This window comes from Tursiops truncatus, chromosome 6, assembly GCF_011762595.2.
Source record: "Tursiops truncatus isolate mTurTru1 chromosome 6, mTurTru1.mat.Y, whole genome shotgun sequence".
Lineage (NCBI taxonomy): Eukaryota > Metazoa > Chordata > Mammalia > Artiodactyla > Delphinidae > Tursiops > Tursiops truncatus.
This window is the reverse complement of record NC_047039.1, coordinates 109,455,734-109,469,317: the sequence shown is the minus strand read 5'-3', so window position 1 is coordinate 109,469,317 and position 13,584 is coordinate 109,455,734. Positions and strand designations below refer to the sequence as shown.

Here is a 13,584-nt window from a genome sequence, read left to right as displayed (position 1 = left end):
ATTTTCTTATTTATGAACCCTCTGCTGAAGTATCCTGCCCACTGGCATAAATGTTATTTTGGCCACATGTTTCTCTTACTCTGGCTTAAGTGTTCTTAAAACTACTCTCCTAAAGAAATAACTGTCTCCCATTTTACACGGCTGACAACACCCACATGTGAGTTTCTGTATGGTACTCACATCGAGGCTGAATGAAAACTTGTCGTTAGACCGTACTTCACTTCCAGGGCATTTATGAAAATAAAGACTGTAGAGGCCTTCTTGGTCTTCAGTGCTGATGTTAAAGAAAAACTGAAAGTGAAGAAGGAAAAAATTTAAGGGTACCCAAATCCTCGGCTAAAATTTTAAATCTTAGAAATAAATCGTGAATACCATGAACAGAAGAAAGCAGACTGCTTACTCAGATAATCAAACTCTCCCAGAGCAGAGTCTAAGCAGACGGCTTCTTATTCTGTGATACCCTCCTAATATTCTGTTATAACAATTTTCAAGCTAACAGAAAGGTTACCAGAATTATACAGTGAATACCTATGTACCCACTACCTAGATTCTACAATTAACAGTTTACTACACTTGCTTTACCACATATCTATCCATCAGTGATGGGTTTTTGCAGAAGTCTGCAGAGCTAACCTAAGATCCAGTTTTCTAGTTTTCAAGCCCACATATTGTTGTTTTGCTCTTTGGTAAAAAATACGTCTGAGAAAGAAAGGAGGTTCATCTGATACTTGAAAAGGTAAAGGACCAGTATTCCCTCATCAAAATTTACCCCTATGATTTTAAACAACAGTAACAGAGGCTACATTTTCTACATTTAGATATTTTTCTTTGTTTTCAACAGTATTTCACGTATTCAAATGAAGTTTAATGCAAATTTAAAAATGTATATATATAAAAAGATCACAGAATGTGACACTTTAATCAATTCCAGAGAACATTTTACTAAAAGCCTAAAATATACTGATTAGGGTTACATATATAGGTGGTAAACTATGAAGAAAAGGGAGGAAATGGTTATGATAACATCTTTCACGATAGGGGCTACTCTAGAGTTGAGAGGAGCATGAGGGCCACAAGGGGGCTCTGGGGTGTTGGCACTGTTCTAGTTCTCGTCCCAAGTGATGGTTACAAAGGTGATTATTTATAATTACGTGTACTCAACGTAAGTACTATACACTCTTCTATAGGTACTATATCTCAAAATTTAAAAGAATGGGGGGAAAAAAGAGACATCTGACAAGAAGACGAAAAGAAAAGACCAAGAATTATTCAAGCTGAAATTATTAGCATTAAACCATGTCCCAAACTCTTCACTGTAAAGTGAGAGCATGTATTCCCGTCCACCCAAGGTAGCCACAAAAAGAAAACTTTTCTAAACATGTAATTTTAATTACAAAAGTAAGACTCTCATGAAATTTCTAAAAAATATTTTTTTAAAAAATCAATAGGGGGCTTCCCTGGTGGCACAGTGGTTGAGAGTCCACCTGCCGATGCAGGGGACACGAGTTCGTGCCCCGGTCCGGGAAGATCCCACAGGCCGCAGAGCGGCTGGGCCCGTGAGCCATGGCCGCTGAACCTGCACGTCCAGAGCCTGTGCTCCGCAACGGGAGAGGCCACAACAGAGAGAGGCCCGCGAACCGCAAAAAAAAAAAAAAAAAAAAAAAATCAATAGAACCATCATGGTGGATCAGAGTAGACACCTGACACTTGAAGGAAAAAAAACAAAACAAAATAAAGCAAAAATGAAAATTTTAGGGTTGGGGTAAGCCCTGACAGTCCCTTTCCAGCTCTAGGTAGATAAACTATCAGACCTCCTCTGTGGATGGAGCAGAAAAGCTCAGAATGACCGTACTGTCCAAAACTGGGAGGACACTGGGTAGCAGAACACTAAGGAGCCACCTGCCGGCTTCTTTACAAGGAGAGGGGAAGCCAGGGAGAAAGCGAGCTGCCCATTCTGTGTGCTGCCTGTTCTATGCATCCCAAGAACCCTATGAACTGGCTGTTTGAAGCAATTGTTCTGAATCACCACAAATGCTGCTTTCCCCTCAGTACTCACCTTGACACAAAGCACTAGTAACTGACAAATGTGTATCCTATAAATGCTTTCCTTTTGTGACTTAAAAAAGAAACATTCAAAATACTTATTTTATTAACAAACATTTTAAAGTGAGGGAAAGAAGACAGAAAAGTACCTTTTGTATTTTCTTAAGAAGGTAGTAAAGCAAAGTGATTAAACACATGGGCCTTGGAGTCAGACAAACCTGGGTTTGAACCCTCCCCTTGGGCAAGTTACTTAACCTCTCTGAGTCTCAGTTTCCTCATCTGTAAAAGGAGAATAATAATAGTACCTAATTCACAGACTGTTGGGAGGATGAACTGAGATAATGATGACATGTAAGTACTTAGCACGATGTCTGACTCACTCATTCATCTCCATAATGACTGATGGGCAGCCTGTTATGGGCCAGGCCCAAGATGAGGAATTTCATATACAGCAGCAATAAAGCAGATAGAGGGCTTCCCTGGTGGCGCAGTGGTTGAGAGTCCGCCTGCCGATGCAGGGGACGTGGGTTTGTGCCCCGGTCCGGGAAGATCCCACATGCCGCGGAGCGGCTGGGCCCGTGAGCCATGGCCGCTGAGCCTGCGCGTCTGGGGCCTGTGCTCCGCAATGGGAGAGGCCACAACAGTGAGAGGCCCGCATAATGCAAAAAAAAAAAAAAAAAAAAAAGCAGATAGAAATCCTTGCCCTTATGGCTACCTTCTAAAGGGAGAGACAGATAATAAATACAATAAATAAGTACAAGTATACCGTATGTTGGAAAGAAGCACTAAGGGAAAAAACAGAGCCAGGGGTGGGGCGGGGGGTGCTGCATTTAAAACAGGGCGATTGGAGGAAGCTTTGTTGAAAAGGTGACATTTGATCAGAGACTTGAAGGAGGAAGAAATTGATCACACAGATTCTGAGGGATGAATGTCCCTCCAGCAGGTACAGCTAGAGCAGAGCCCAAGGCCTGATCTTTTCTAGCAGCAGCAAGGTGGCCTGTGTAGCTGGAAGAGAGTAATAAGCAGGGGGTGGGGAGGAAACAGGAGCTGAGGTGAAAAAGCTGACAGCAGCTGGACCATGCAGGTTTGCAGACCACGTGGAAGGACTTGGGCTTTTACTCGGAGACAGAAGGGAAGCTGTTGAGGATTCAGAGCAGATGAGCACCCCAAAAGCTCTCAGTTAGCTGTTAATACCGATGGTCACTAAACTTAAAAGAACATATAAAAATTGTTAGATAGGCAAAAGAATCTATGGTGAAAGAAATCAGAATAGCAGAGGCAGGGGTGGGGGACTTTCGGAGATGGTAAAAATACAGAGAATCTTGAGAGTGGGTTATGTGGGTGCATGCAGTTGTCAGAATTGACTGAACCATACACGTAAGACCTGGGCATTTCCCTCTAAGCAAATTATACCTCAATTAATGAAAACTGGTTAGGAAAGAGACAGTGATCCTTACAAATTAATGATAAAAGATTATTTGTATAGTGCTTTACAAAGCACTTTTATTTTTGAAGAATGATACACCTAACAACCCTGTGAGACACGTGCCCTCATTTTCCATTTTCAGATCATTCAAGAGCGAGGTTCAGAAGCTGAGTGAGCTGTCCAAGGTCACCAGCTAGCACATGTGCTCTGAGATCCAGTCCAGTGTCCTCCCCCAGACCCCACACATGGGCCGTGATGCTGCCACAGACACTCACGTGCAGTTAACAATGGTGGCAGCTGAGCAGGTCAGTCAGGCCTCTGAGGCTCAGTGACCTCATCTCTGAAATGACAACATCACCCTAGAAGATCACAATGGTCCTTTCAGGTACAGAAGTTTGTGTTTCTGACACACTCTGAGTGGGAGGCAGCATGGGATTGGAGAGGCAGAGGTGTGGGGACAGCCAGGGAGAACTGGGTTGGAATATGGGCCTTCTCACTCACACTGAACATAACACTCTGAGTTATTCTCTCTCAGAGATTTATGATTTGCTAAGTGGTGGGTAACAATACCCACCTTGTAGGTTTGTTATGGAGAGAGCTACTGTATTCAAGTGACTGACACATAGCATACCTACATTTCTACTCTTCAATTCAAAATTTCTATTAAAATTCACCCTTTTACATGGTAGAGAGAAATTCTACGAAGCTTGACTGAAAGAGAATACATACCTGAAATGAAACTGCCCCATCATTATTACGAACAGAAAAGGATTTCTCTCCTGTTGCCTAAAAAAGACATTAACGACCTATTTTAGAATGAGACTGGTGGAAAAAGCATGCTAATAAAAATAAAAATTTTAAAACTCCAGAACATGCTTTTCTTAAACCCAAGCTTTCTTCAAAAGCTCACTGAAAAAGAAATTCACCATTTTTTCAAGATGTATGAAATCACCTTTCACAGAGAATGGTAATTCTTTACCCATTTCCTTTTCTCACCTACCTCTTGTCTCTTCAATACCCCATATTCACTACTGAACACCTCTCTAGTCTTAAAGCTTCCGCTAGACAACGGATGCCAACTCAGGTCACACCCTGACACAGCACCTGGGCTCTATCCCCGACTTCAAATGATCTACAAACTGCCACCAGTACGACAGACTGAAGGTAAGTAACAAAAAGAAGGAACTACTGACCCATGGAACAACATGGGCGAACCTAAAATAATTACGCTAAATGAGAGAAGACAAAAAAGAGTAGGTATTGCATAATTCATTTATAGCAGCTCCTGTAAAACTAATCTATAGTTACAGATCAGTTGTTACTTAGGGACAGGAAGGTGACAAAGGGACAGGAGAAACCTTTGGGGTGATGGACATGTTCACTCTCTTGTTGTGGTGGTGGTTTCATAGGTATACACACAAGCCAAAACTTATCCAATTGTCACTTTAAATATGTGCAGTTTATTATATATCAATTATGCTTCAATAAAGCTGTTAAAACAAAATAAAATACCGCCATTTGGATGTCCCATCACTGAAAAATCAATATATCCCAAACCAAAACTCTCCCGTTTTTCCTTCTGCTATTTCTACTTCCTACACCTCTGGGGGGGGGGGGGGCGGGGGAATCTACCTCTTCTCCTACCCTCCCACCAGCCCCAAATGACCTCCCAGACTGATTGCAAAGCTCTGCTCTAGTTCAGATCCTCATCACCCTAAACCTGTATTATCACAACAGCATTCCTCCTGGTCCCTCTAGTTTCACTGTCTCCCTCTCCAAGGCTAGCTACCCTGCACGTTCCTTCAGAACTATGACCTTCCCTTAACACCTTCTGCATCACATTCCATCCTTGTCAAGAACACACGATGACTTCCTGTTTTCTGTGCATCGATGCCTTCAACTTTCCAGCCCTCTGTTAACTAAGACACCTCTCTCTGCTCCCAAATAGGTAGCTTTTACTTCCAATAGGCCAGTGCCCAGCACCTGCCATGCTCATCTCCACTTCCGGTCTTTGCTCATGATGGCCTTCACCTCCTTCGCTCTCTTCTTCCCCAATCTACCAAACTTCAAGCCCTGGTGACGCCTCTCTCCAGAGGGCTCTCCGAGAGCCCACTTCCCTCTCCTCTCACTATCTGAGCCTCTATCATGTAAGTGCTGTATAGCTCAGCACTCAGTCTCACTTTGAAATTGTTTCCGAGTGCCTAAGTTATCTCCCCAAACAGAAGGCAACCCCCTGTAGATCAGGCATGCAGATGTATGTGTGCGCACATATATACACATGTATATACACTCCTATACGCACACACATACACAGACAAACATATTACACCCAGGAAAGCTGAGAGCTTAAGTCAGGTTATTTCTTACCTTTGAATCCACTGTACTTCTTTCAGACTTTCCACTGTCTAGAAGCAGAACCATTTAAGAGTTATTATTGCATGACTCAGCTCATATGTATATTACAGTATCATTTTATGAGACTCTAGCTCGTCTAATATCAAATAATTGAAACAATCAAAACGGTGAGGCCACGTGCCATCTTGTGAATGCCATCTGCTTAGAAGCCCAAACACTCCTGAGCTGTAGAAGCCGCAAATGGCAACCTGTTCTATTATAAATGCAATCTAATAAATGATAATATTCAGTACAGACGAGGGAAATCATCTCTAAATAACCTAGTGCATGTTACTGTCAGAGATACCACGTGGAATGACTTCCTTATCTTCTAAGTAATTACATTTGAAAACAGATCATTGTTTAAAATACATATATATCTAATATATGAGATTTATTTATATACATGGAAAAATAGGAAATAATATTAGCATAAAGCATACTATTTTTATTTCCACAGCAAGGAGTGTAGAAATTGCTAATGACTTCTTTCAATGAACAGAGAGGGCAGCTGTGTCTTATTTTTACTTAAGACCCTCTTCGTGAGGAAGACAGCATCTCAAATTCCCTGCAGGAAGGGAGAGAGTTTCAGAAAAAAAATAAGGAAAAGAAGATTTTCTGCCCAGGGAATGGTTATGTGAGCCTGAGGAACCTAGACGAGGAGGAGATGGTGCACATACGTGAAACTGCATCATCACACAAATGTAACATTTCTGCACATCTTTTAATCTGGGTTAGAATTTTGACAAACCGAGAAAAAGACACATAAATAATACAATAAATAGTTATCTTTAAAGCACTCATATAAATTATTAGATAAACCTAACGGTTAATGAAAGAGGTGACAAATATAAATTGGTTAATCAACATACGGAGGAAAAGAGCAGCCTCAGTAATAAGAGTGACTTCAGGGCTTCCCTGGGAGCGCAGTGGTTGAGAATCTGCCTGCCAATGCAGGGGCCACGGGGTCGAGCCCTGGTCTGGGAGGATCCCACATGCCGCGGAGCAACTAGGCCCGTGAGCCACAACTACTGAGCCTGCGCGTCTGGGGCCTGTGCTCTGCAACAAGAGAGGCCGCAACAGTGAGAGGCCTGTGCACCGCGATGAAGAATGGCCCCCGCTTGCCACAACTAGAGAAAGCCCTCGCACAGAAACGAAGACCCAACACAGCCAAAAATAAATTAATTAATTTAAAAAAAAAAAGTGACTTCAAAATCAAGACTACCTTTTTGCCTTTCACTTTAGAATTTAAAAAACAAAACAAAGCCAAAAACCCAGTATTGTCTAGGACATGGTGACGTGGGCACTATTCTTATATATTTCCCAATAGGAGTATAAATTCACACCACTCATGTGGAGAGGAATGAAAATATGTATCAATATTCTCAAAAGTATTCATATCCTTTGAACCAGAAATTCCAATTCTGGGAACCCAGCCTAAAGAAAGTTCTACATATGAAAAAAAATCTACAAATAACAATGTCTGATGTAGCAATGTTTTAATATAATAGCATCAAGGTTGAAATATGTCTCTTTAAGGGGAAAGGCTGAGCAAATTACAGTATCCATTTAATGGGATATCTGATAAGTATGAAATAACTTAAAGTTGAGTGAACAGGGATGCTTATAAAATTATAAACGTGTATGAGTTTTAAAAATCAAATATTCTAGACTTAGGAAACAAGTTTAGAAGGAAATATAAATTACTAAAATTCTAACACAGGGAGTAAGGAGAAATGACATTTCTTCTCCCATATTTTCCACATTTTTCTTTGTTACATATTTTTATATCACCTCAAAAATAAAATAATGCTAAGATTGTATGTGTTTTTACTCAGGAACAAAACAGAATCTTCAGATCAGGGTAGTGAAGAAAATGCTCGCTTCTGCCTCACAGTTTACCTTGTTTTTTCTGAGTCTGGCTCCCTGCTGAAACAGCGTTAACACCAGGCTCCTGGCTCTGACCAAGGACTTTCTCATCCTTGCTGAAGATGATCTTTGGTAACTGGGTACCAGCTTCTGGTGGAGATCTTATTCGCACTCTATATTCAAACAAGACAGAAGAAAAAGAGTTCAAAGTAATGCTTATGGCCAGTAAGTGTTCTAAGTTAGGTGTTGTTTCCAGCTCTAAATCCATCATCTCATGCAGTCCCATGATGTCCTATGATGCAGATTCTATTATCCGCATTTTACAGATGTTGAAATGAAAGCTCAGAAAGGTTAAAGAACCTGCCCAAGAGTAGTAAGCCAGTGAGCAGCTGGGCGAGGACCTGGGCAGTCTCACTCTAAAGCTTAAGTTCGTAGCAACCATACAATTCTGAGGTACACATTCCCCCCTAAGTATGTGCAATGTGTTCAACAAATTGGTGTACAAGGGAAAAGGAACAAGCGGTAAAAACCCCAGTAAGATGTTAAAGTGAAGCCGTGGGGAGCACGCGAGGGGCAGTGAGCATTATTAGTAGCCCGCCTAATATGCATTTCCTCCCTTCTCCCTGCTTACCAGACCGCAATTTTGTTTGCCCCATCCCGCCTGAGGAGGAACCAGCAAGTTTCCATGCCTGAGTGGACACGCAACCTCAGCTGGCACCATCACTCGTACCAAGGGGCACGTGTCTAGCACTGAACGGGGAGGAGCCTTCCTCTCTTCCCCTCAGCTGGATGCAGACAACGCACTCACTTCACTGAACACACCATGCTATTTCACACCACTCTGCCTTTGTATATCACGTTCCCTTTGCCTAAAATGCTCTTCCCTTTCTTACTCATCTGTAAAGGCTATTCATGAGAAGCGTGGTCGCACCAACACTTCTCTGAAGCTTTCCCTTCTCTTCTGCAATCCTCAGTCTCTCTGCTCTACTACTTCTCTAGTTTGCTGTGATCGTTTGTATTGCTCTTCTGTCTCCCTCATCCATCAAGAAGCTCCTCCAGGACTGGACCTCTGTCTTCCTCATCTTGTTTTTAATCTCCAGCACTCAGCAAAATATTTGGCATGTGGCAGACAATAAATGGTAACTTAACTACCAAATTCCCCCTAACTTTACTCCAGGATTGAACTGAAGGATTAGTAGAATTACTTACTCACTTCTGGAGATGTCTAGGATTAGAAGGGTGACAGAGGCAGACTGTTTCTTTAAAATACAGTAATTCACATCTTCATCCTGAGAAAGGAAGACCCAATTACACACCACCTTATTCATTCACACTAGAGTAAGAACAAAACGTTTTCAGGAACTAAGCAAATAAGTGGCCCAGACTCCATTCAAATAACACAACTGTGGGTGCTCAGAGATGCTTGCAAGTCAAAGCTGCTACCACCTCAAGAAAACAGCACTGACGGAAGCAGGGTGTTTCCACCCAGTGTCTTGGGTTCGAGTGAAGGGAGTGATCAGGTCACGCATTTGACGCTCACCAGATAAGAAGAAAATCCATCATTCTTTGTGCGGTCTAGGCTGAATCCAATCTAAGAGGAGGTAAAAACAATGGAAGTAAATAACCACATGATGCCCGGGCGCCCTTACCTTCATTACTCCAAGAGCAGAAAGGTGACTCTTTTGGTCTGGCCACCTCTTAGTTTCCTTAGCATTCATTTTGTAAGAAGGATCAGTTGTTACTAAAATTATTCAAGAATTACAACTTAACTGCTAAGAATAAAACTATCTGACGCCCGCTCACAAGTTTAATTTTCTCTACATTCTGATACTTCATATTTAAGTATGGGGTGAAGCTTTCACCTAAGCAACAGAAAAGAGCTCCTGGAAAGGCACTTACAGTTGCGTCCTTGTCTGTGGCTCCTTGAGGCTCACTCACTGAAAGGCTACTGACATTCACCATCATGTACCCATTCTTGAAGAATCCAAAGGTGTTCAGATGAACCTTATGTCTCACATCATCCTAAAAGGATTTGCAGTGGTGGAATTAGTAACATGGAGAAGTTAACTTGATTAGTTAACATATTCATTTGCTTGGAAAACTATGGTTACCTAGTTCCCTGCTACCTAACCAACGTTTCTATATATTCAGTAATACAGACAGCTGTGTTCTTGCTCCAAAAGCTGAAGAAGACTCAACAGATACTCATAATATAGCAACAATTTTGCAGAAGGAAACACACAATAGATTCGATTCATTCCAGTGTATTTGTAAGGGTCCCGGGGGCAGACTCGATGGCCTGCGGAATGTGGATTCCAGGAAAGGAGGAACAGTGTTTTAGTCATCCTCCCATGCTTCCTTCAAGTACAAGGCCTGGCATCCAGTAGGCACTCAAAACATGGAGGCGGGGGGAAGAGGCCAAAGCTGCTCCAAGAATGCGCTCATTTATATAAACCTTCTGAGGCGCTTTAGTGTAAGCGGCTCCTCCCACTGCAGGACAACAGGACTATCTGAACGTTACTTGAACCTATCTCAAAATGGTGATTCCAATGTCAACTCAGTCAACAAATTTTAGGGCCAATGGAACAATGATATTAGTGAGTACTTCTAAAGTTGAGGTTCCACAAAGACGCTTCACATTGTGCAAAGTCATGAGTTTTATATTGAGAATTATTTGCCCAAATGTGCACAGTTATTAAGCAGCTCCTGAATGCAAGGCATTATGCTAAGCACTTTTCTAAAACTCGGATTTGGTTCTTCCTCAAATCCGCAGAGCCATTAATGGTAGTGTTTGTTTCTTGCTCATGTTTTAGAACTCTATCCGCTGTTTCTTTCATTTTAAATATAGCTCTCTTACAACATACTGAGGAGCTCTGAAACCCCTAATTCTGTTCTTGGTCATCTCTGCTGACTTTCCTAGCAGTTTGTTTCTTTGTGTGAGGGGTAACTTTTTATTTCTAGACGTGGAGCTTCTGGACTTCAAGAGGTAGTCTAATTGCAAACACCAAACGCCTGTGATGAGAGGCTAAGGATCAGATCTTCAGCAGAAAAATCAAACTGACTCCTCCCATAGCTAAGACACGTTTTACTGCCGTTAGGAGGGCTCTATTTCCTAGCCCACTCTTTCACTCGAGGAACAGAGCTCTGGAGAGGCTGCTGTTACGAGCCGAGCAGAGGGACACAGTCCCGGCGGCCCTCCCGGCCTGGGTCTGGGGCTTTGGCTCCTGCTCTCCCTCACCGGCTGCTCAAAATCCAAGGCTCTGGGTCCAGATTTCTACGCCTTGGGGCAGCCCTGGCTTGTGTTATTTTGCCTCTGGGGTTTCAGCTCCTTCTCTCCCTCTCCCCTTTATCTGGCCCTGGGACTTTCCCTCCTCTTTCTAGGAGCCCAGCTATGCATTTGCTAGACTTCCTTCCACCTCCAGGTGGGATGGAGGAGCTTGCAGCAAACCAGCACTCCCCGGGAGAAAAAAAAAAAAGCCAGATAAGATAACTTAACTGTTATCTTCCAGAAGTCATCTGCTAGAAGACACTGGAGAGCTGCTAGACCACAAAAACCAGAAAAGCTGGGCTTCCCTGGTGGTGCAGTGGTTGAGACTCTGCCGGTTCATGCCCCGGTCTGGGAAGATCCCACATGCCACGGAGCGGCTGGGCCCGTGAGCCATGGCCGCTGAGCCTGCACGTCCGCAACAGGAGAGGCCACAACAGTGGGAGGCCTGACCTCACTGTACGGGGGGGGTGGGGGGGACAAAAAACCAGAAAAGCTAAAGCTCCCAGTCTTTCCTGGGACTCTACGAGAGATGAACCTCCACGGAACATGATTTGAGTGGGCATCTTCTCAGTTCTCCCGAAGGTATTACAAGGCTACTACCATCCTAGACTCACAGGACAGAAATTAATTCAGCTACATATGATGGATCACTTTGGACTTTAGGGCTTAATACTCCGGCAAAATCCATAGATGAGAAGGGCTACAGAGGGACAATGAAGGAAAATGAAAGAATTCCTGCCCCACGCAACGTGGATGGATCTCACAGACATAACACTAAGCAAAACAAGCCATATTCCCCATAGGTATAACGAATTCAAATTCAAACGTTGGGGGAAACACGCTAAAGGCAATAGAGCTCAGGATGGTGGCTGGTTATTCTTGGTAGGGAGAGACTTTCCAGTCACTTGGGGGATGCGGCCTTTAGGAGCTTCTGGAAACGCTTGGTAACATTGTTGCTGGTTGCACAAGTATTCTTACACAGTGGAAATTCATTGAGTTGTGTGCTTACAATTTTCTTTAGCATGTATATTATACTTCAATAAGTTTAAATTTTGAAAAGTATGTTTGTTCTAATTTATCACGCATTTAGATGCTGTGTAGCAAAAATGGAAGCCTGGTAATCGATTTTTATATCACATAGTCCACCACAATGTCTATTTTCTAGGTTTGGGGGGGAAAATGTTTCAATTGTAACCTTATAACAGTGATTTTTTTCCATACAAACTCTATTCCTTTATTGTTTTTTTTTTCACTTTTGTATAGCATTTCACTTGATAATACAATGCTATTAAAAACATGTTTTTGAATATTTTAAACAATCACAACAGCATCACAACTCCCTGTTTTCAGCACTTACCAAGAACTGGGTTATGTGCCAAGGGCTTTCCTATGATGTCTAATCCTTACTCAGCCCAGTGTGGTTAAAAGCAGTATCCCCATGACAGGGATGAAGACACAAGTTCAGAGATGAAACGCTACCCAAGACTATGGACACTCTAAGTGGTAAAGCTGGGATTTCAACACAGATCTGAGGTGAAAGCCATTTTCACACCACTATCCCCTAATACTGCAAAGTAATAACAATATAACATTAAATGCAGGTTGGAGTACCTAGAAGAAATGGACAAATTCCTAGAAACATATAACTTACCAAGACTCAATCTGAAGAAACAGAAAATCTGAATAAGGAGACTGAATCAGTATTCAAACAGTTAAGGAAAAATTAACACCAGTGTTTCTCAAACTCTTCCAAAAAATTGAAGAGGAGGGAACACTTCCAAACTTATTCTACAAGGCCAGAATCATCCTGATACCAAGCCTATAAGGACACTACAAGAAAAGAAAATTACAAGCCAATATCCCTGATGAACAAAGATGCAAAAATCCTCAACAAAATACTAGCAAACCAAATTCAACAGCACATTAAAAGGCTCATACACCATGATCAAGTAAAATTTATCCCTGGGATGCAAGGATGGTTCAACATACGTAAATCAATAAATGTGATACACCACATTAACAAAGTGAAGGAAAAAATCCTATGATTATCTCAGTAAATGCAGAAAAGGCATTTGACAAATACAACATCCTTTCATGATAAAGACGCTCAACAGATCAGGTATGGAAGGAATGTACCTCAGCATGATACAGGCTGTAATATGACAAGTCCACAGCTAACATCATACTCAACAGTGAAAAGGTGTAAACTTTCCCCCTAAGATCAGGAACAAGGCAAGGATGCCTACTCTCACTATTCAACACAGTACTAGAAGTTCTAGCCCGAGCAATCAGACAAGAAAGAGAAATAACAGGTATCCAAATTGGAAAGGGAAAAGTAAAATTGTCTCTGTTCAGAGATGACATGATGTTATATATAGAAAACACTAAAGACTCCTCCAAGAAACTATTAAAACTAATAAATTCATGGGACTTCCCTGGTGGTGCAGTGGTTAAGACTCCACACTTTCAATGCAGGAGGCCTGGGTTCAAACCGTGGTCAGGGAACTAGACCCCACAAGCATGCCGCAACTAAGAGTTCCCATGCCACAACTAAGGAGCCCACCAGCCGCAACTAAGACCTGGT

At 42.2% G+C, this 13,584-nt stretch overlaps 1 protein-coding gene across 3 annotated transcripts in view; it reads right to left on the bottom strand.

Moving 5' to 3' along the window:
- The window catches only part of GPR107 (G protein-coupled receptor 107), a 75,581-nt gene that overhangs the window by 48,109 nt on the left and 13,888 nt on the right, over positions 1-13,584 (bottom strand). For all 3 annotated transcript variants that reach the window (XR_012332740.1, XM_033858846.2, XM_033858845.2), the window contains exons 2-8: positions 9,632-9,754; positions 9,273-9,323; positions 8,942-9,021; positions 7,766-7,905; positions 5,837-5,874; positions 4,199-4,255; positions 181-291 (exon numbers count right to left, since the gene is read on the bottom strand). Coding sequence is in view for 2 of the 3 variants with exons in the window: in XM_033858846.2 (XP_033714737.1) it covers positions 181-291; positions 4,199-4,255; positions 5,837-5,874; positions 7,766-7,905; positions 8,942-9,021; positions 9,273-9,323; positions 9,632-9,754 (600 nt within the window). In the remaining variant the exon portion in view is untranslated. The remainder of the gene's footprint in view (positions 1-180; positions 292-4,198; positions 4,256-5,836; positions 5,875-7,765; positions 7,906-8,941; positions 9,022-9,272; positions 9,324-9,631; positions 9,755-13,584) is intronic.